At 40.0% G+C, this 20315-nt stretch overlaps 1 protein-coding gene across 3 annotated transcripts in view; it reads left to right on the top strand.

Moving 5' to 3' along the window:
• LOC125231027 (phosphatidylinositol 3,4,5-trisphosphate 3-phosphatase and dual-specificity protein phosphatase PTEN) overlaps nt 1–20315 on the top strand; it is an 85878-nt gene that overhangs the window by 34049 nt on the left and 31514 nt on the right. For all 3 annotated transcript variants that reach the window (XM_048136368.1, XM_048136366.1, XM_048136365.1), the window contains exons 2-3: nt 6489–6661; nt 20092–20233. In XM_048136368.1, the coding sequence (XP_047992325.1) occupies nt 6489–6661; nt 20092–20233 (315 nt within the window). The remainder of the gene's footprint in view (nt 1–6488; nt 6662–20091; nt 20234–20315) is intronic.

Here is a 20315-nt window from a genome sequence, read left to right as displayed (position 1 = left end):
TGTTGATTTAAAATGTTACATGTGTCATTCGGTTTCTCTGCTGTGATAAAAACAGGTACATTCTGTAAAAATGTATCAATAAATGAAACCAAAGCATGTTATATTAAAATTAAAAATAGTACAAAGACTCGATTGTTCTAGTTCTCGTCCACATACCTACTCTGGTTTTCTTCTACGCATGGAGTAGCAAACAATATGGAGTAGCAAGTAATAATAGTATTCCTAATCACATTTTAGGACGAAAATATACCTAATTCTTGCCTAGTTTGAGAGTTACTTTACTACCAATAAAAAACCGACCAAGAGTGTGTCGGGCTACGCTCAGTGTAGGGTTCCGTAGTTTTCCGTATTTTTCTCAAAAACTACTAAACCTATCAAGTTCAAAATAATTTTCCTAGAAAGTCTTTATAAAGTTCTACTTTTGTGATTTTTTTCATATCTTTTAAACATATATCAAAAAGCCATTTTAGTAAACCCTTACTCATTTTTAAATACCTATCCAACAATATATCACAAGTTGGGCTTGGAATGTAAAAAAAAAATCAGTCCCCACTTTACATGTACCCTAACAAAATATTTTTTTCCCACTTTTTATTTTTGCACTTTGTCGGCGTGATTGATATACATATTGCTACCAAAATTTAGCTTTCTAGTATTAACGGTCACGGAGATTATCCGCGGTCGGACGGACGGACGGACAGACAGACGTGGCGAAACTATAAGGGTTCCTAGTTTACTACGGAACCCTAAAAAGAACAACTTCATGTAACTTCGTAAAAAAAACCAGCCATGCACATGTGACACCCATTGAGTTACAGGCGTCCATATGTTACGGTAACCACTTTCCATCAGGCGGACCGTATGCTTGTTTGCCACCTATAAAAATATATAGCGGTGGACGGACACTAGTACAAAAAGTGCGTTTTCACATTACCCGATCCGATATCGGATATAGGACCGATATCCCATACAATACAGGCGCCATCTTTTTTCTATTGAAATAATATCCTTCTGACATCCGATATCGGATCGTATAGTGTGATAACGGACTTACTCTGCATACATTGTAAGTTAAAAAAAGCTTGTAGAAAGGCACTTACTTTAGAAAGGACCGTACCACGCCGTAATTTCCGCAAGCCGTTTTTACTAATGAACTTGTCTTGCTCATTGAAATGGAGCGAGCATACACGACTATGTTTAGTAGGCTTCCACATAAAATCGTTCCTGTTTTGCCGGATTGTCTCAATCCATTTCGCAGACAGAAGCGGATCAGTCGGAAATCTAAAACAAACATCATGCTAAAATTCCTAGCTATAATTTGAATTTTGATAAAACAACAAAATTTTTGTCTTCGAGAAAATTAAAAAAAAAAATTATCAAAATAATATAGTGTATTTTTTCTTTAAATATACATACAAAGAACCTAACATTGTTAATACTTATATTTAAACATCATTTGGCGGAAAAAAAAACATTGGACTGGCAACATTTATAAGAAATGGCGGACGGCGAAAATTGCAATTTTAGTATTTACAATTTCGTAAATATATCACATTAAACTCTGTACTTACCTGTGGAATGTAATGTCGGGCGGTTTCTTAATATTATTTGTTGTGTTATGACACCCATTCACTGCACAACCTACCATATTTCTAGCGAATTTGATTTTTTTCCCGGAGATGTTCTCAAGACGATTTGAAATTGAGTACTGCGAGGGCCGTTCTGATACAATCACGCAACGGCGAAAAAATTTCGCCGTTGGCATGGCTACAGTATGACGTTCGGAAGCACCATCTAGGTGTTATTAATCTAAGTGATTATACTTATCCGAGTGACAGGGACACAAAATTATTTGAATATCTACATCCCTTATAAAATATTCTTCCTCATAGCATCTCGCACGATTACCCCGAAAATCGAAATCCCAGGGAACATCTATCTCTATCTTCCAATATTCAAGAGACAGAGACAAAAATCTGCGAAGTTCGAACATTCAAATATTCTTCCTCGTGGCTTGCTATGACTAGACAAGGAAGTTTCACCGTCGATTTAAAATTCAATGCGCCAGGTTAATGTCTCGCAGATTTATCATATTTGGTTTGGAAATTAGATCGTTTTCTAGACATTAGCATAAACAGATCTGCTGACAGGTTGGACTGACTTGCGTAATGCTGCGGGATAGATCTTTTTATACTACGTCGATGGCAAGCGTATTGGCCGCCTGATGGTAACTAGTTTCTATAGCCTATAGACGCTAGCAATAGCATATTATTCCGTCCCTCGTTGAGCTCTGGCAACCTTCGTTAGCAGGAAAACAACGCTTTGAGCATGTTTAATAACTGTCGCGACGTTCCCTTAGTCATTTATGATGTTGATAACGCAGGTATGTTGAAAGTTGAAGTTTATAGCAATAGCAACTGTGACTATTGTCAAAATAGTTGATAAAATACAAAAATACCTGAGCGAATGATCAAATTGATCAATCTCTCATAATTATCGCGATTTTTCTGTTGAAAGGCCTTTATGTACCGACCCAAAGCTTCATGTCTTTGCAAACCTGATAAAAATCATGTTCACTAGATTTTCTACTGCTAAGGAAACGTAAAGGATTTACCTTGAATTTAATTCCGAGATATCTGTGTCAGGTCGACAAGCGCTTTTCCGCATAGCAGACAATGTCAGCGTAATTACAAGTCTAGAAAAACTTAGACACAGCTTACTTAAAGACTAAGTTAAGCGCGTTAGTCTAAGCGCATTTTATAGATTAACTGACTTGTAACTTAATTGAATTGAAAGTTCATTCGTTTTCTTGAAAAGGTTATCCAATTTATATTTATACAATTTTGTTTGTAAAACCAAATGTTTATTTTGCTAAAATGTGTTACATATATAAGCTCAGATCTTTAATAACACTAAGTTGATCTAGCAAAAGCCTTCGACACATTGTCACATAGGGTCCCCCCACATCTAGCGTCTCGCGAGCGTCGCGTCGGGCCAACTGTATGTAAAAAGACGTCGCGTCGACGCGACGTCGACGCGGCGTCAGGCTTTGCCCATACAGTTGGCCCGACGCGACGCTCGCGAGACGCTAGATGTGGGGGGACCCATAGATGTTTGTCACTATGTTTTTAAGCAATTTACAATAACATTTCAAAGATGTTGATAAGATTACGAAATAACGTATATAACTAACTAAAAGTCATGTATTATTATTTTACAAGATAACCTTTAACCCGAAACATTACCTATGGTGTTCCACAGGGTCGCATTCTAACTCCACCATTGTTTCCTTTAAACAATTAAGTTACAATGTAACACGAATATCAAGTTGTAAAAAAGCTTAAATTCAATGCCATGGAAAACTTCTAAAATGTTAATAAGATTATAGCCTTCGAAATCCGAAGATCCGCTGTAAAGACAGTAACATAACTTGACTTACTTGACCATGTTTGGACCTTATGCGAACACAACTAAGGTATATGCATTGTTATTGAATAGTGTGTACGATGGTAAAATAACAATGTAACCTGCCCACGAAGTGTCCGGTGTTGAATTACATGGAGTTACACGCGTCAATGCGTTTTGGTGTATCCACCGTGGAAGCATTAACCACGACTGGAAAGGGCACTGTTACATGGTAACATGACCGGGATCATATGTTATAGTAGGAAGTACTCGTAGAAGTTACCTGAATAACATTTCGGAAATCGAAACTAATTTTTATTAATTAGCTAGAACTTTTGGCATGTTTTTTTTGCTAGCCTGGTTTAGTGCCTCACTATTGGGCAAAGGCCTCCCCTCGCTCCTTCCACTCAATTCTGTTGTTTGTGTAACCCTCCTATCCCGGGTCGAACGCCATCTCTTTTGCATAAAAAAATATGCTAAACAATGTGTTGTAAATTGTAAAGAACAAGATCCCAATTTGATGACTACATTGCTGACTATATGTGTCGCCACACTTGTACAAACAATCTTTTAGATTATTCATTCTACAATAAAATTTAAATTAATCATATAAAAAAAAAATATCCACTGTTTCTGTTATATTCATCGGAACGTTAATAATTTTAGAAATAAAGCCCACATTTTATAAACCCCAGCCGAAATAGATGGCCTAAATCTTAACAGCGTTGACCTTATCCTACTTAGGACAAAGAATATTTGACATATTAGTGACCGGCCACACTAGAGCGTCGCGTGTCTCGGGGCGCGCAACGGGCGTCCGCGCCACGCCGCTTCAGTGTAATTCAAAAAACGCCTCCTCAGTACATTTTGTATAGGAAAGACGTAAGACGCGCCCCAGGTGGCGTGGCGGCGGCGGGGCGCGCGCCGCGCCGCTTGGCGGCGCGCCTTACGTCCTTCCTATACAAAATGTACTGAGGAGACGCTTTTTGAATTACACTCAGGTGGCGTGGCGCGGACGCCCTTTGCGCGCCCCGAGACACGCGACGCATAAGTGGGAACGCTGCCTTACAAGGATAAACAAAGCCGTTTATGCGCAATGCATAGGCATACAGCGCACGAATAAAGCTTTAATCCTTTTAGTACGTCCAATAGAATTCATTAGCATATATGTTTGGGACAAGATTGGTTGCATTTTTAAAGTTTAAAAACTTATTTTTTTCTCGGAACGTACTCTACTCTTGTCACCGCCATCAAATGATGAAATGAGCTGGATTTTGCATGTCTTATATACCAGACTAAGCCGGTTCAACGGTTAAATAATAAACTGAATCCCAATTCCACGCCTTAATTTCTTAAGATAGAGAGCGTCTTTGTTTACAATTTTGGAAATTGCTCTTTCTAGTTGCACCGGGCGTAACTCCCTGTCCCTGGTATTAGCGCGGTGGTAGACGGTCACCCTCGTTATTTTAATTAATTTTCCGTCGTATTGTTTGGCCCCACAATGAATGCTTTATGTTGCCCACCGGAACTATAACGAAATTAAAACCGCTTCGATTACTAAAACTTTGACCCCCAGGACATTTTTGGGACGGAAATTTTCAACTTGTTCCCGACGTTTTCGAGACTCTCACGAGTTGGGAACTAATTGGGATAATTGTGACTGTACGTGACTACGGTGTGGTTTGAGATAGAAGTTTAGATAACCTTTGAGAATTAGCATGTAACTTTATTAATAAACGTAATGGTTTAAACGCCTCTAATTTTGAAACTAAGTCCTAGTTTGTTAGCTCTTCGGCTTTATTGTAGAAGCATTAAATCGCATAACTCAGGTAAATCTTAGATTCTTAAGAAATATCTGCCCTATTTATTACCAATTATTAACACCGAAATAACCAATTGATTTATCCAAGCTTGAAGTTAAGCGACACAGTGAAACTGCTGCTGATATCAATTTGACAAACTACAAATGTAATTTATTTACAGCACAATTAAACTATACAGTTCGGTAGTTGTAATCTCAGAAGATACCGAAACGATACATAAATGATACAGGAAGGGTCACAATAACATTGCCAAGGTCACCTTACTAGATAAAAATTGACACACCTGCTTTATATCAACCACAATATCAAACTTACATACAACTACATCAATATTTATTTAGGGAACATGAGTAACATCACCCAACATGTATATCAGCCCCTTTAGTTATAGTGGCAGCATTACCTTTTTGAATGGCCGGCCTTATTCTCTCTGGTCAAATCAGCTACCAGCCGTCTGGTCAAGTGGTCAGTCACCGGCATAAATAAGTGATGATTTCTGTACCATGTCACATTTAACATCTTGTTTGAAATGACATACTAAGTTGTCAAATGATTAAAAGCGACAAGGTACAGAAAATACAGAAAACGTCACTTATTTATGCCGGTGACTACGAGGCACACTGAGAGTCTACTACTTGTTTTTAAGCCTCCGCCACACATAAAGCGTTTTGATAGCGTAGCCTCAGCGGAGCGCAAGGATAGCGGTGCGCCGGCGGAACGCTGGCGTTCCGCTCGCAATCCGCGCGCATTCCGCTCGCAATCCGCGCTCGATAGTTCCCGCCGGCGTCCGCTGGGCGCAACGCCAGCGTTCGTCCGGCGCACCGCTATCGTTGCGCTCCGCTGCCGCTCCGCCTACGCTATCAAAACGCGCATGTGTGGCCGAGCTTTAAGAGTAATTTTGGTCCGCCAGCCCTATTGACTGGTCATCTAAGACATTTATGAAGCGCTAGGAATCCACTACTAATGTATTAAAGCTCGGCCACACATGCGCGTTTTGAGAGAGTAGGCGGAGCGTTAGCGGAGCGTCAGCGGAGCGCAATGATAGCGGTGCGCCGGACGAATGCTGGCGTTGTACCTAGCGGACGCCTGCGGAAACTAACGAGCGCGGATTGCGAGCGGAATGCGTGCGGATTACGAGCGGAACGCCAGCGTTCGTCCGATCCGGCGCACCGCTATCAAAACGCTTTATGTGTAGCGGAGGCTTTATTGTTTTTTTACCTGTTCTTTCCATCGTGAATTTCCTTAACCCCGCAACCTCAGACATCACAGACCGGCTGATAGCGATGGGTTTCCCGGCGGAGAAGCTGGAGGGAGTCTACAGGAACCACATCGACGAGGTCTACAGGTTCCTCGAGCAGATGCACAAGGACCATTACAAGATTTACAACCTCTGTTCAGAGAGGTCTTACGACTCTGCAAAATTTCATGAGAGGGTGAGTCAATTTGATGTATTTTACACAGTAACGCAGTGGTACCTGTGGCTTGCGTGGACGGCGATCGCGCGACCGTCGCCGTTGATTCCCATCCCATCGCCAATCATCCATAGATTCCGTAATTCATCGACGTCGCTCACCTAAGACACTTCCATAGAGATAGAAGGTTTGATTTCGTCGCGCCGCGTCACATCACTCGCATCGCATCGCCGTCGCGTGCCCGTCGTCAACGTAAGCCACGGCATAATATTAGTAGCTAGGAAACCTAAACTTATAAGCATCTATACCAGGGGCGGCTCACTCCACGATTCTATCGCCGCGCTACAAGTACATGTCAGCGGCCGCGAGTTCACGGCCCATTCATTGACGACGACCTTCGCGCGGCGCAATAAAATTCAATGTTTGCTGCTCGCGTGCGGTCCGTTTGTTAATGTAGGTAAGAATTTAGATGGCGGCATTTTGTGCACATCAAAGGAGTGAGCCTTCTGTACTTGTACTATTATTATATTCTGTATCTATACGAACAGAGTCGGTAAAATCAGGTTTATCGCAACTATCGCAAGGGAAGCTAGAGGGAGTCTACTGGCACCATATTGTCTACAGGTTTCTGGACTTCTTGAGCAAATAGAAGGTTAAACAGCCCCTGCTCAGAGAAGTCTTAAAATCTATGCGAATTATTTGAGAGGTTGAGTGTTTTATTTACTTCTCGACTGTGAACTCGCCCCTTGGCGATCACTCGTTGCCATCCGCGTAGTGAAATAGGTTAAAATCCAGTTAAGTTTTATGACAAGTTAAAGCAAAACTAAACGACAATTGGAGGAATATCTTTGCACGTTTAATTATCAGTGTGAATGCTAACATGCTAAGTCAAGATGACATCTAACTCCACAATCTGACGAGCCCGTAATTGGCTTATAGATTAACACTAATGACATGTATTTAGATACCGGCTCCCAGTATTACGTGAGACCTATCTTGGAATGATGAGCCCTACTATGTGGTTTGGACTAGAATACATTGCTCGACATGCCCGTAGTGACAGGTTATGAATTTCTCCACTCCCTTCCTTCCCGTGTCGTTGATGTCGACTGTGGGATGTGGGTTAAATTGTGGCGTAGTCGAGAGGCTGGCAAACTGTCACTGCAATGTCACAACTCCCCTTCATTTCCCCTGGCAAAAACTCTGGCACTGAAACTTGAGTACTTTCATGTGATATGCCTATCCCTTTATGGGATACATGCGTGATTGTATGTATGTATATTATCAATAAGGGTAATGAACGTCACGGAAAACGTCATTCATTGTATGGAGAAACTGAACAGCGCCCCTAAACGGTCACTTACTTACTTCTTCTTCAACCTAGCGTTTTCCCGGCCTAGCGCCAGGGTCCGCTTTCCTGCTCTAACTTCTCCAGTTTGCCCGGTCTTCAGCATCCTGAAGTGTGAGATTGTTCTCTTGCTGTCCGCTGTCACATAAACGGTTACTTACTAAAACCAAAAAATTACATACACATTCTCTGTGACGTTTCCACTATCGTGTTCTAAAACGTCAGAAACTCACGGTAGTGGTTCTGTTATCGGCATATTGTGTCTACGAGATAATATGCGTCAATCCGAACGTCATTCACTGGATCTTTTATCTAATCTTGTACAATATTAAAGACATTTTGTATTTCTGTTTCAAGATGTTGATTCTCTCTTTATTTTTGTGTGAACGTGTTTTACCCGAATTTTACCAAAAAATCCGCATCATTTGAACGTAGTAGTTCAGTGCCAAAATAATTAAATGTTTTAATCTGCAATAATTTATCTTTAGCCAATAAGCTAGGCTTGTGCCGTTTCGTTCGTTGATCGGAGCGCTCCGATCTCGTTCAATCGCTCCCATGCACGAACTAGTTCGCTCTTTTAGGACTTTTGCTCATTTAGTTCAGCCAGACCAGCGACCACTACGGTCGGAAAGATCAGAACGAATGGGGCCTAAAAGTGTCAAAATGATACGGTCCTAATATCATAAATGTCCGGTGATAATAGTCCACAGATAATAAAAATTCCGGGCCGAATGGTTGTAAGTAACCGAAGCTTAATATGAAAAACTTGACGCTTTTGTGTTGCTCTGCTAAATAGCTTGCTCTCGGTCGGCGCAGTCACACATTCGTTCTCGATCCAAACCGCTCGTGCTCGCCGATCCTATAGTGAACTAAATGAGCAAAGACCGATTCACAGAGCACGGAAAGATTCAGTTCATTTCGGTCATTGATGGGATTTTATTCCTAACAGTTCATAGTTCGTGAACGACACAAGCCTACAATAAGCTGCGCAGGATCAGTATAAGACTCCTGCTCTCGTTTTGGAGGCCAATATTCTCTTTGGATCGCAGAGCCATATTTAGTTAGTTAGTAGTCGGGTAAAAACCCTGACCAAACTGGAATTTGAACCGTAATTTAAATTCGTTTTCGCATAACAACAAGGATTGCATAAATACAATAAGTTGATCGCGGTTATCATGCAAGCTGTGACAACAAATAAACATACACGTCCTTGCCACCTCAAAAAGTCGTATCCGCCATCTGCTCAACACGGAATGTGTCCGAAAACCAACCTTATAAACTTTGGCAATTTGCATCGGAATTTACCTTGTGTTCTTTTCATTAAGACTCGATTTTCCTTAAGAACATTTGTTAGGTAAGTTATTTCGGAACTGAAGTTTTATAGTGTGTGGTCTGAGTCAGAATGTGTTACGTGTGGTACCTCACGCATATGATTCCCTGGTAGGTATTTGGATTGCAATGCTTTCTGCAATTTGGTTTTTTCAAGCCGGTTCAAATACCGGTTAATGGGTACCGGTGATACCGCTTTCAAAATAACGGTTTATGGATCGAATTTCAAAATGAAAAGTCAAGGTTAAATATGATAACGGTTTGTAAATACACCGTGTTTTTATTGAATTCCTTTAACTTCGGCATATAGTTAGGTCCATAAGGGACCGGCCACATCAGAGCGTCGCGTGTCTCGGGGCGCGCAACGGACGTCTGCGCGACGCCGCCTCAGTGTAATTCAAAAAACGTCTCCTCAGTACATTTTGTATAGGAAGGACGTAAGACGCGCCGCCAAGCGGCGCGTCGCTCTGATAACAGGAAACAGAATGGCATAGTTAGTTTTCTTAAATCTGTGTATTTTTCTAAAAAAAAAACCATACATCTGCGATACATGTTAAAAACTTAAATTGCTTCAACGGGCTTTACAATTAACTCACACTAAGTAAGTGTCAAAACTATGACATGTCAATATTGTCAATCGTATATCAAACACACAAAGCCCGTTTCTTAACAGCAATTGATGTAACATCTATCGCAAGTGTATGGGATTTTTCAGAAAAAAGTTACGAATTAAAAAAAAACTAACTATGCTATTCTAGGTCGACCGGTCTGGCTCAGTCGGTAGTGACCCTGCCTGCTGAGCCGCGGTCCTGGGTTCGAATCCCGGTAAGGGCATTTATTTGTGTGATGAACACAGATATTTGTTCCTGAATCATGGATGTTTTCTATGTATATAAGTATGTATTTATCTATTTAAGTATGTATATCGTCGCTTAGCACCCATAGTACAAGCTTTGCTTAGTTTGGGGCTAAGTTGATCTGTGTAAGGTATATTAGCTATATGCCGAAGTTAAAGGAATTCAATAAAAACACGGTGTATAATCAGTATACACGGTGTACCTATCATCAAAGCTGTGGTATTCTCAGTGGTAGCCTCATCTATACCTTGAAACCCTGATACCTGGACCTTGTTTTCCAAAACTCAGAGCTTCTGTCATTTGACAATGATAATTTGGCTTACATCGCTGGCCCAACTTAGTGATTATTGTCGTAAACAAAAATATCTGAAGTCGATTGTTATAAACATGAAAGCTTGGTCTGATATTTTTGATCGTGAAAGTGTGTAAATGTAAACGATCTTGACTTGTATGTGAGCATTTCTTTTTTTTTTTTGCCACTTTTATGAAGTGTGGTATTTTTGAAAAAAAATATGCTATTTCTACTCAGAATTACTAGCTTTTTCAATCCTATTAGTTAAAAAGATAGTCCCATACGATTTTTTCTTATTTTGTTACCATTTTCCGTACATGTTGTATGGGGTAACAAAAGAGGAAAGTAACAAAAATGTATGGAAATTCTGGGACACTTTTTGTCTCCCAGTGAGATTGAAAGTACTCGTGATTCTGAGTATAATTGACCTAAAATTCCCTAAAACAATCAAAATTTTTTTATTGACAAAAAAAAAAGAAATGCTCATGTAAGCCAGAAAATTGCTAGACGGTTGATACATTTTCAATATTTACGAGGCTTGAGGCTTTAAAGTATGGTAATTTAGGACATTTATTAGGGACATACAATATCACTACATGCAAATTATATTAATGAGCTTCACAAATAGATAATGAATTAGTAGGAAACAAAATTGGCTCGTACTAGGAAACGCGAAAAAATAATTATGTATCCTCTTACACCCTCGTGGTACGATTTTATTGCGCACTTATGTTCCACACTCGTTGCGTCGGTGAGGTCAGGCGGTGACATGCCTAGGTAAGTAGGTACCTACTACAGGAAATCGAGCGAATATTTGGAATAGGTAATTTTATATTGTAAATAAATAAATAATCTTACACAGGCTTGTGTTGTGGGTACTCAGACAAAGATATAATATAATATATAAATACTTATGTACATAGAAAACATCCATGACTCAGGAACAAAATATCTGTGCTCATCACACAAATAAAGTGCCCTTACCGGGATTCGAACCCGGGACAGCGGCGCAGCAGGCAGGGTCACTACCGACTGTGCCAGACCGGTCGTCAATATTGTATGCCAATCACAGAAAAAATGTCGGAACACCGCCTTAGGTGGATATGGTATGTAAATAGTACGGACATGTAAAAAGACGAAGCGCAAACCACGTGGCAAAAGTTGCATTAGCACTAGCCATGCAAAAACCACAGTATAATAAAGAGTTCTATCGTACAGTATGGCCACTCCCGCTACCCGCTGAAAGTGCCGCCCACCCCCTCTCGGTTACCTCACAGTTACTGCCTGTCAAAAACGCGAACAATCGACCTGTCATATCTCACTCATACAAGCATGGTACGCATTCAACTACACGAGCTTAGAATGTGTGTTAGGAACGCGCAAATCTGTTTTTTGCCGAAATTGTAAGGTTTTGCTCTAATCTATTCTCAATTAGGTCAGTTAAGTACATTACTCAGTGAAAAGAAAGAGCTGAATAATTGACAGGCCATTATGTCAATGACCTCTGTAAGTCCATTAATAGGCCGATATCGTCCTGAAATCTGGAAATCTGTAAGCTCCTTTAGCATGTATTTGTTTCTTTGACTGGTACGGTTATAGTATACGTTGTTTTGTCTAAATAACGACACATTTTAGCCGAAAACATACGAGTATCGCGCTCCAGAAGCTGAGCTGACTCCTATCAATGTTATTATATTTATACTTATGTTATAAATTACGCATTCGTTATCAATTGGCATAAAAAATAATCGTCAACACAACACGGAACGCTTTAAAATAAGCGTCCACGTGGAGAATATTACGTAGCTTTCCTAGTTATTATTATTTTAATTAAGTCCATGTTGCGTATATATTTATATTCTATGCACGCTGGCAAACATATATAAATCATAAATTGTAAAATAACACTATTATTTTGGTGATTAGGTTTTTAAGACCTTGAATACATATTAATTTAAGTTTATTCAAGCATTTTGTATCAAGTAGATATAGATCTGCGTTTTTTTAATTTTAAGAAAAATAATAAAAAAATCGAGACTTGTGGAAAATACATTTATTTACGTAATTCAATAATCTTTAATAAAGCTTTCGAAATGTCCAAATATCGTGGAATGTCCGGCGTTCCGATATGTCTAATATTGTCCTAAGTGGGTGTTATTTCAATTATTTTTATTATAAAAGTTATTAGAAGGTTATACTTTATTTCCTCCGAACGGTACAACTTTTGACTTCTAAATTGGAGGTAGGGGGTTGAAACAGACTCGCACCAAAATAAAGTAATTCTGAACTCTCGTATCATAACTTACCTGCAGAACCCACTATCCCTTTCGGGCATTCAGGGTTGTCAAAAATGATTTAATTATCTAATCTTTGGTAACTCACGCAGTGGGATGTATCAACCCTAATAAATGCTTATGCTACGAAGCATAATATGCGAGCCGAATGTAGTCGGAATCGCGCGTAGCAGAGATCGGCATTTTGTATTGTTCAATTTCGGCTTTTAATTCTGAAAACCAACACACGTGAAACAGGAAGATGTTTTATCTTCATATTTGTCTTATCAGTCGAGAAAGTTCTCGCCCCAACGGTAAAACTAAATGCTAGACTAGATGTCGCCGCTGTCGACAGATAAGGGATGGTTCACAAAATAAATATAGTCTGTCTAATTTAGTTTATGTGAACCACTTTATGTAGAGCTTGCTGATAAACGAGCTGAGGTGATAATATTAAATTAAGAAATATATTTTGCACTTGACAAAAAATGCATTTTATTCTAATAAATGAATAGGTACTATGAAAATGAAGAAAGCGAAAGAGCCACGCCAGAGCTAGGGTAAACTCGTGGCCAAAATGCACAGAATAGGAGGCGCCTAAGCGGGGCTCCGTCGATAAATTAAATAAGTTTAAAGTGAAGATAAAACGGAAAAAATATTTTAGATATTTTGCGTTTTAGGCGTGAAATACACTCGGGCGGCGCGGCGCTGGCGTCCGTTCCGCGTCTTACGACGTGCGTCGCCTGTGTGTAGATCGCCGCTTAGACCAGTTGCTACAAACCCAACTAGTTGCTAGAGTCTGTTCGGAAAGTGAAGAGTCGTGAAATGTATGGGCACCGAACAAATGCAAACTATTCAAAATCGAATCACCGACTGGAGTCTGGACACTTGGAACTTTGAAGATGGATCGGATAAGATCTTATCTTCAAATTTATGCGTTGCACGATATGCTTACTCCGTGTACAAGTTTCCAAAACACGAAATCGTGCAAATGGTGGCACTATAATTAAAATGTAATCAAATAAAGCACGCCAACCGGCAGATGCTTCCGTAATTACCGAACATCCCTATTAGTACTAGCGTGTTGGTAAATAGTAATCTTTTTATATCCTTCATTATCCACGTGTATGCTGATGAGTCTATTAAGCGTGATAAGACTCCAATGAAGTGTCAACTTGAATAGCCTTAATACAATACAACTTATGTCTTTGTAATATGGTTCATTGAAATTAAAGATACATTGAGATCATATTACGGTTGACACTCACATGTCACTTGGGCGACGTGTTTCGAAGATCCAAGGTCGCCTTATTCTAGCATTAACAGTGCGAGTAGCGTTGATGGTTTATTTATTTCGGCTAACCGTGTGGATTACAGGTGGATTTTTTTACACGCGCTTAGTCAAGGATACATGTCATAAAAAATGAACGGTTGGATACTACTGTAATACGAGTATTTATCAAATCTGCCATTAAGTTTACTGTGGATGTTTCTTTTTTACTTCTGTAATCTCCATTCCCAGAGAATTAGTCTAATAGTCTATGCCAATCTAGGCTGTAGATTCCACATGAATGACACGAGTGAAATGAACTCGCTACCGAAGGTTTCTCAAGCATAAAGGCTTCTGTCTTCAAATTGTTGCGCAAGCAAGCAAGCCTTCAACTTGTCCTACACCATTGGCAGTATTGGCACATCTCGGACACTGGCGATCAAATATACGAAAGAGGCGCGTTCCTAGCACACATTTGACACATTCTAAGCTCGTGTAGGTGAACGCGTACCATGCTTGTAATATGAGTGAGATATGACAGGTTGACTGTTCGTGTTTTTGACAGGCGGTAACTGTGAGGTAACCGAGAGGGGGTGGGCGGCGCTTTACGCGGGGAGCGGAAGTGACCATAATGTAAATACGATAGTACTCTTTATTATTGGTGGCATGAGAATGGTAAAATAGGAATTAAAAGATGTGTACGAAGACCATCTATCCTGTTATTCCTGTTAGCTTGTTTATTGACCACTAACGCGGTCGATTTCACCTGAGATGAAGGTCACAGGTAAAAGAGTTTTTCTCTAGGATGTGAATACCTGCACCTCAAAAAAAGGAGCAGAGTTGAACGACCTTGCAATGTGACTAATGCTATCGGGCACGTGTGGCGGTTCTAGGAACGCGGTGCACGGTTCGCGGTAAGCCGAGACCTGATAACTTATCTGTTCATAAACCGCTCTGGTTTATGCAACCCGGCTTGGAGTTTGGACCCGTTGTTCTCAAAACATACAGTCAACCAATTAGAATCCTATGCCACTCTAGAACCCTGTCGTATTGAGACTGTGCTTTATAATTTGCTATAGCAGTCAGTTTGACTTTTACTGTGAAAGGGATCTACAGTGGCCTAGGATTCAGATTGGTTGACTGTACATACAAATCAAGAAGATTAATGTGCTAACCCGCGAATAGATAGCGTGCCAGTCAATCAGCGCCAACCCGTGAGGGTGAAACGGGTTAGTACTGTTAGTAGCAACAGGGGCCCATTTCTCAAAGCGGATGTCTCTTTCCATCTTGTCATATTAGACATTGACTACCACTTGTAAATTGTAACTTGTAGCTTTGCGAAATGGGCCACTGGTATAAGTCGCAAAATATCTACATCTACAATATTGTTTCCCGTTTTATGTTCACTTTAAACTTCCCTACGGAGCAATGTTACTAATAATTTCATGTACGGTCACGGACTTTAATTGTTGATCAACGTCTAGCTCATTTTATACTGGAAATTCAGTTTCATAGTTATGCGACGACGTGTCCAGTATAAAATGAGCTAGAAGTGGATCAACTTAAAGTCCGTGACTGTACGAGTAATTTATGCTAAACGATTAATGATTCAAATTCGCACAACATCAACTGCATGCCGCAGTCAGGAAAATTGGCTATCATATTAATCTAATGAGTCAAATCAACAACTCAATACGTCAAAACTGTTTGTTACGTATTTTGGAGTAACATAGAGTCACTGGATGATACAAACATGTGGCCGAAACTATCAATTCACCGGACGAGAACGACAGGTAGTTATACGGTGCTGTCACCTTTAATTTCTAACTGGTTGCCAGATGGTCGGAATTCGGCGGGGTTCTCCCGACTTTTCGCATATCCTCCTGATTCCCGATAAATAAAAAAATCCTGCATAACCACTTAGAAAGAACAAGTGTTGCTGCTGCCACGTCGCTCGGAGACTAAAAAAAAACAGGATGACATGTTATATAGACCTTGTTTAATATCCTTGGCGGTTAAGCACAACTTGCGTTGTCGCGCGAGACTTCAAGTATGGACTCGCGGCGCGACTGGCGCGTGCCAGTTGTGATAGACCGCCTGGTCTGTATATTTTTCTATGTCTATTTGTCTATGCTATATCCAATAATGAGGTGACATAACGACAGTTATCTGTCATTATTTGAGTAGATTAGGGCTTGTCAGGCACACCCGCCGTCGCCTTATCAGCGGCTGATAGCGATAGTTCATAATAGATACTTAGCGCAGGAATATCTAGCTATTTTACCAGACGGACTGCAATTATTATGGGAACTGTTCGCTGACATTGCAGTTGAAGCGCAGTTGGGTTACCGTCCGTTTTTGACGGCACTTGCGATCTTTCCTAATAAATAAAAATATCTATTAAAAAAATGGTCTTTAATTTAACTTAAATGGGATAATAAATAAAATAAAATAAAAATAAAAATAAAAAGCCTGTTTATTCCGAAACCAAAGACCTTAAAAATATAAAAAATAAATTAAAATACTTAAAAAAAATTAATTTGGTTTGGACCCCTTTCGGGTAAAGGCCTCCTCCAGCTCCAGCCATCTGTCTCTGGTTTTTGCCACAGTTGGCCAATCTGTGGCTATTTTGCATAGGTCGTCCGGCCATCTTGCGTTGGGTCTACCGTCTCTCCTCTTGCCTCTAGGGCCCTTCCACATGGTAGCGATTTTTGTCCACCTATCTGCGTGCATCCTGGCTACATGACCCGCCCACTTCCATTTTGATTTTAAACTATATTCTAACGCATCAATTATTTTGGTTTTCGCTCTTATGTCTTTGTGTCTTATCTTTTCCTTGAGCTTTATTTCCATAATGTTGCGTTCTATAGCCCTTTGGCATGACGTGATCTTATGCCTTGCCTTCTGTGTATATTTCCAGGTTTGGCTGCCGTACGTCATTGTTGGAAGTAGGTACGAGTCTATTACTTTTTTCTTCAGCGTAAGAGGGAGTTTGCTTTTTAGAATCTCTTTCATGCTCCAAAATTTGTTCCAGGTTTTCTTTATTCTTTTGTCTATCTCCTCTATGTTGTTTGATGTTTTAAAGGATAGTTCTTTACCTAGATACGTGAAGTTTTCTACGTATTCTAACCTGCTATTTTCTATGGTTATCGACGTTTTGTTGTAATTCGTCATCAACTTTGTCTTCGGTAAACTGATTTCAAGGCCAATTTCTTTGCTTACTATATTCAACGAAGTTAACATGTATTGCAGGTTTCTTGGCGTGTCTGAAATGAGGACTACGTCGTCTGCGAAGCAAAGATGTGTAAGGGTTTTTTGTTGAAATATTTATTCCTCGGTTTTTCCATTGTAGAGTCCTCATTATATACTCTAATACTGTTATAAACAGGGTTGGAGAAAGAGGATCTCCCTGTCTTACCCCTCTTTCTATTTTAATTTCAGGTCCAATATTTTCAAGTCTGACTCTACTTTGCAATTTTTGTAGATGTTCTGTATTACGGTTATAAAAGTAGGGTGGACTTTTGCTGCTGTTAGAGACTTCCAAATTGCCGAGTGCTCTATAGAGTCGAACGACTTTTGGTAATCGATAAATCCAAGGTAGAGCGGTGTTTTAAATTCTGTATGCTTTTCTATAAGTTGTTCAACTACTTGCAGGTGGTCTATGGTGCTGAAGCCTTTTCTGAAACCTGCTTGTTCCACTCCTACAAAGGCCTCTACTTTCGGTGATATTCTTGCTTGCAAGCCTGCTGAAAATAATTTATAGAGACTGGGCATTAGGCTTATCGGGCGATAATTCGTAATATCGGCCGGGTCTCCTTTTTTGTAGATAATCGTTATGTCCGATTCAGTCCAATCACACGGTACCATTTTTTCTTCTAATATTTTGTTAAACAGTATTGTTAAGGGCGTGAGTATGTACGGGCAGCTAGCTTTCAGTATGTCGTTTGTAATGCCGTCTGCTCCGGGGCTTTTTCTTGGTTTTAATCTTTTTATAAGCTGTAAAATTTCAATTTCATCATACTTTTCTATCTCTTCTTGCTCTTACTTCAACTTAAATGGGATACTGAGAAGCTTCCTGATCTCGTTATTCTACGGCTTGGATGCTGAAATTGTCTTTGGAGAACATGACTTACGTTCATTATATATACTCTTGTCAAAATAGTGGTCATTGGAGCGTTGTGCTGCCCTTTAAATGGTTTCCCGTCATGTTCTTCTATTTCGCACGCACATATTTAAGGGTGACCCATTGAGAGCTTTCACCAGGTCGGTCCATTGCATTGAGAGCACTCTGGGTCTTATACCGCCAACTCTTATAATATTCAAGTATGCGGATGTACTCACGTTAATACATCTCGATTGGCGACATGTTCCGAGTATGTATGTATTTAAGTACCTATGTATATCGTCGCTTAGCGCCCATAGTACAAGCTTGATCTGTGTAAGGTATCCCCAATATTTATTTATTTATACGGAGACCCTTCATCATCCGTGTATTAAAATATTTGAAGGAAGCAGTCTACCGGTGTCAGAATGGCACACCGATTTTCTTAGCGACTATCGACATAATTATTGACGTCAATGGTGCCAGTTGTAGACCTACAATGTATTTAATTGTCGTCGTCACGATAAGTTGTGCAAAAAGCGGACAACGGACCGCATATTAAACAGCTAAGAGTTGGTTTGCTTTCCTTAAGCCACATAAATCTATGGCGTAGGGTTTAGTTAAACAACTTTAGTAGAACGATTGGGTTCCTTGCCCTTTTAAAGAATTATTAAACGGTGGAATTGATTTAAATGATCGTTCAGGAATTTATTTTATTAGAGATGTTAACGATGTACAGTCGCCATCAGATATATAAGAGCGCCCGAGGTACTCAAAAATATCTGAACACGCCTCTAACGCCTAGGCAATAGAGACGTGTTCAGATATTTTTGAGTATCTCGGGCGCTCTTATATATCTGATGGCGACTGTACTGCAATTTTTCTGAGCCATAAGGTCTTGACGTGTGGTAAGTTTAGCCAGCAGAGTTTTTGAAATTACAAGCCAAACCGCGATCGTGGGGCCAACCGTTTCGCCGCGCCTTTATTTAACGTTCATATGCGCATTGTAATATGCCTACTTGGAAAATAAATATTTCATTTCATTTCGCTCAAGTTGTAGCTTTTATATGCGCCAGTCTATTATTTTGCATTTAGATAGCAATCATATAAATATAAATGTTTGCGCACAGGAACTGTGACAGGACCTCAAGGGTTGTGCAAATAAAGATTCTATTCTGTACATTACTAAAGCGGTCGCTAAAGTGTAGTACGCACCAGATGTCCTAGTATGGCCAGGGTGCCGATTTTTTAATCTCGGCTATTCGATTTAGTGAAATTCGTTCAATAATATCTCCACTACTAGCGATTTAAATTCTACTAACAGAATCGAAAACGAGTGGTCATTACCACTAGTTTTAAAATTACTAGCCGTCCGTCGTTTTCCACCATAGAGGAAATAAGTAAGGGAAGAGTTGTAACTCCATACATCAGTAAATGCGAGTTATTTGTAGTGACATCTATCGTCATTCACTCGTCAATCACGCGCCAACTAGCGTAAATTATCAGTACTGCTACTTGTCAATAGACGTCACGACGAACAAAAAGTCTATTGCTCAACAATTTTTAACTAATATTACAATAGTATTAATCAGTACTTTGCTTTCAATTACTTCAGCTTATAATATAAGGTGTAAACTGTTTTAATATTACATTTTTGGCAGACGCAATACTGTCGGCACCTAGTGTCGAGTAGCAGTACTGATAATTTACGCTAGTTGGCGCGTGATTGACGAGTGAATGACGATAGATGTCACTACAAATAACTCGCATTTACTGATGTATGGAGTTACAACTCTTCCCTTACTTATTCCTCTATGTTTTCCACAGACTTTCGAACGGCGAATTCGTGCGTTCGAAATTCAAAAATCGATCTCCAGCTCTTTTTTTTTTCTTTATAAGAAAAGAAAACTTACAATAAAGTTTTGTACTTATCTGCCAAACTTATTAAAATTATTCTTAAAATAACATGTCTCGTTCCAGGTGGTAAGGTACGCGTTCGAGGACCACACGCCTCCGAACATGGAGCTGATCCTGCCGTTCTGCGAGGACGTCCACAAGTGGCTCAACGCGGACCCCAAGAACGTGGCCGCCGTGCACTGCAAGGCGGGGAAGGGACGAACAGGTACGTTTTAACTCGAAAAACTACGCAGCAGAAGTCTGGCGTAAAATACACACGGGCGGAGAGACATGGGGCGTGGAGCGGA

Source organism: Leguminivora glycinivorella, chromosome 11, assembly GCF_023078275.1.
Source record: "Leguminivora glycinivorella isolate SPB_JAAS2020 chromosome 11, LegGlyc_1.1, whole genome shotgun sequence".
NCBI classification, from domain to species: Eukaryota; Metazoa; Arthropoda; class Insecta; order Lepidoptera; family Tortricidae; genus Leguminivora; species Leguminivora glycinivorella.
Note: the sequence above shows the minus strand (reverse complement) of the source record. Positions and strands in the feature narration are given on the sequence as shown.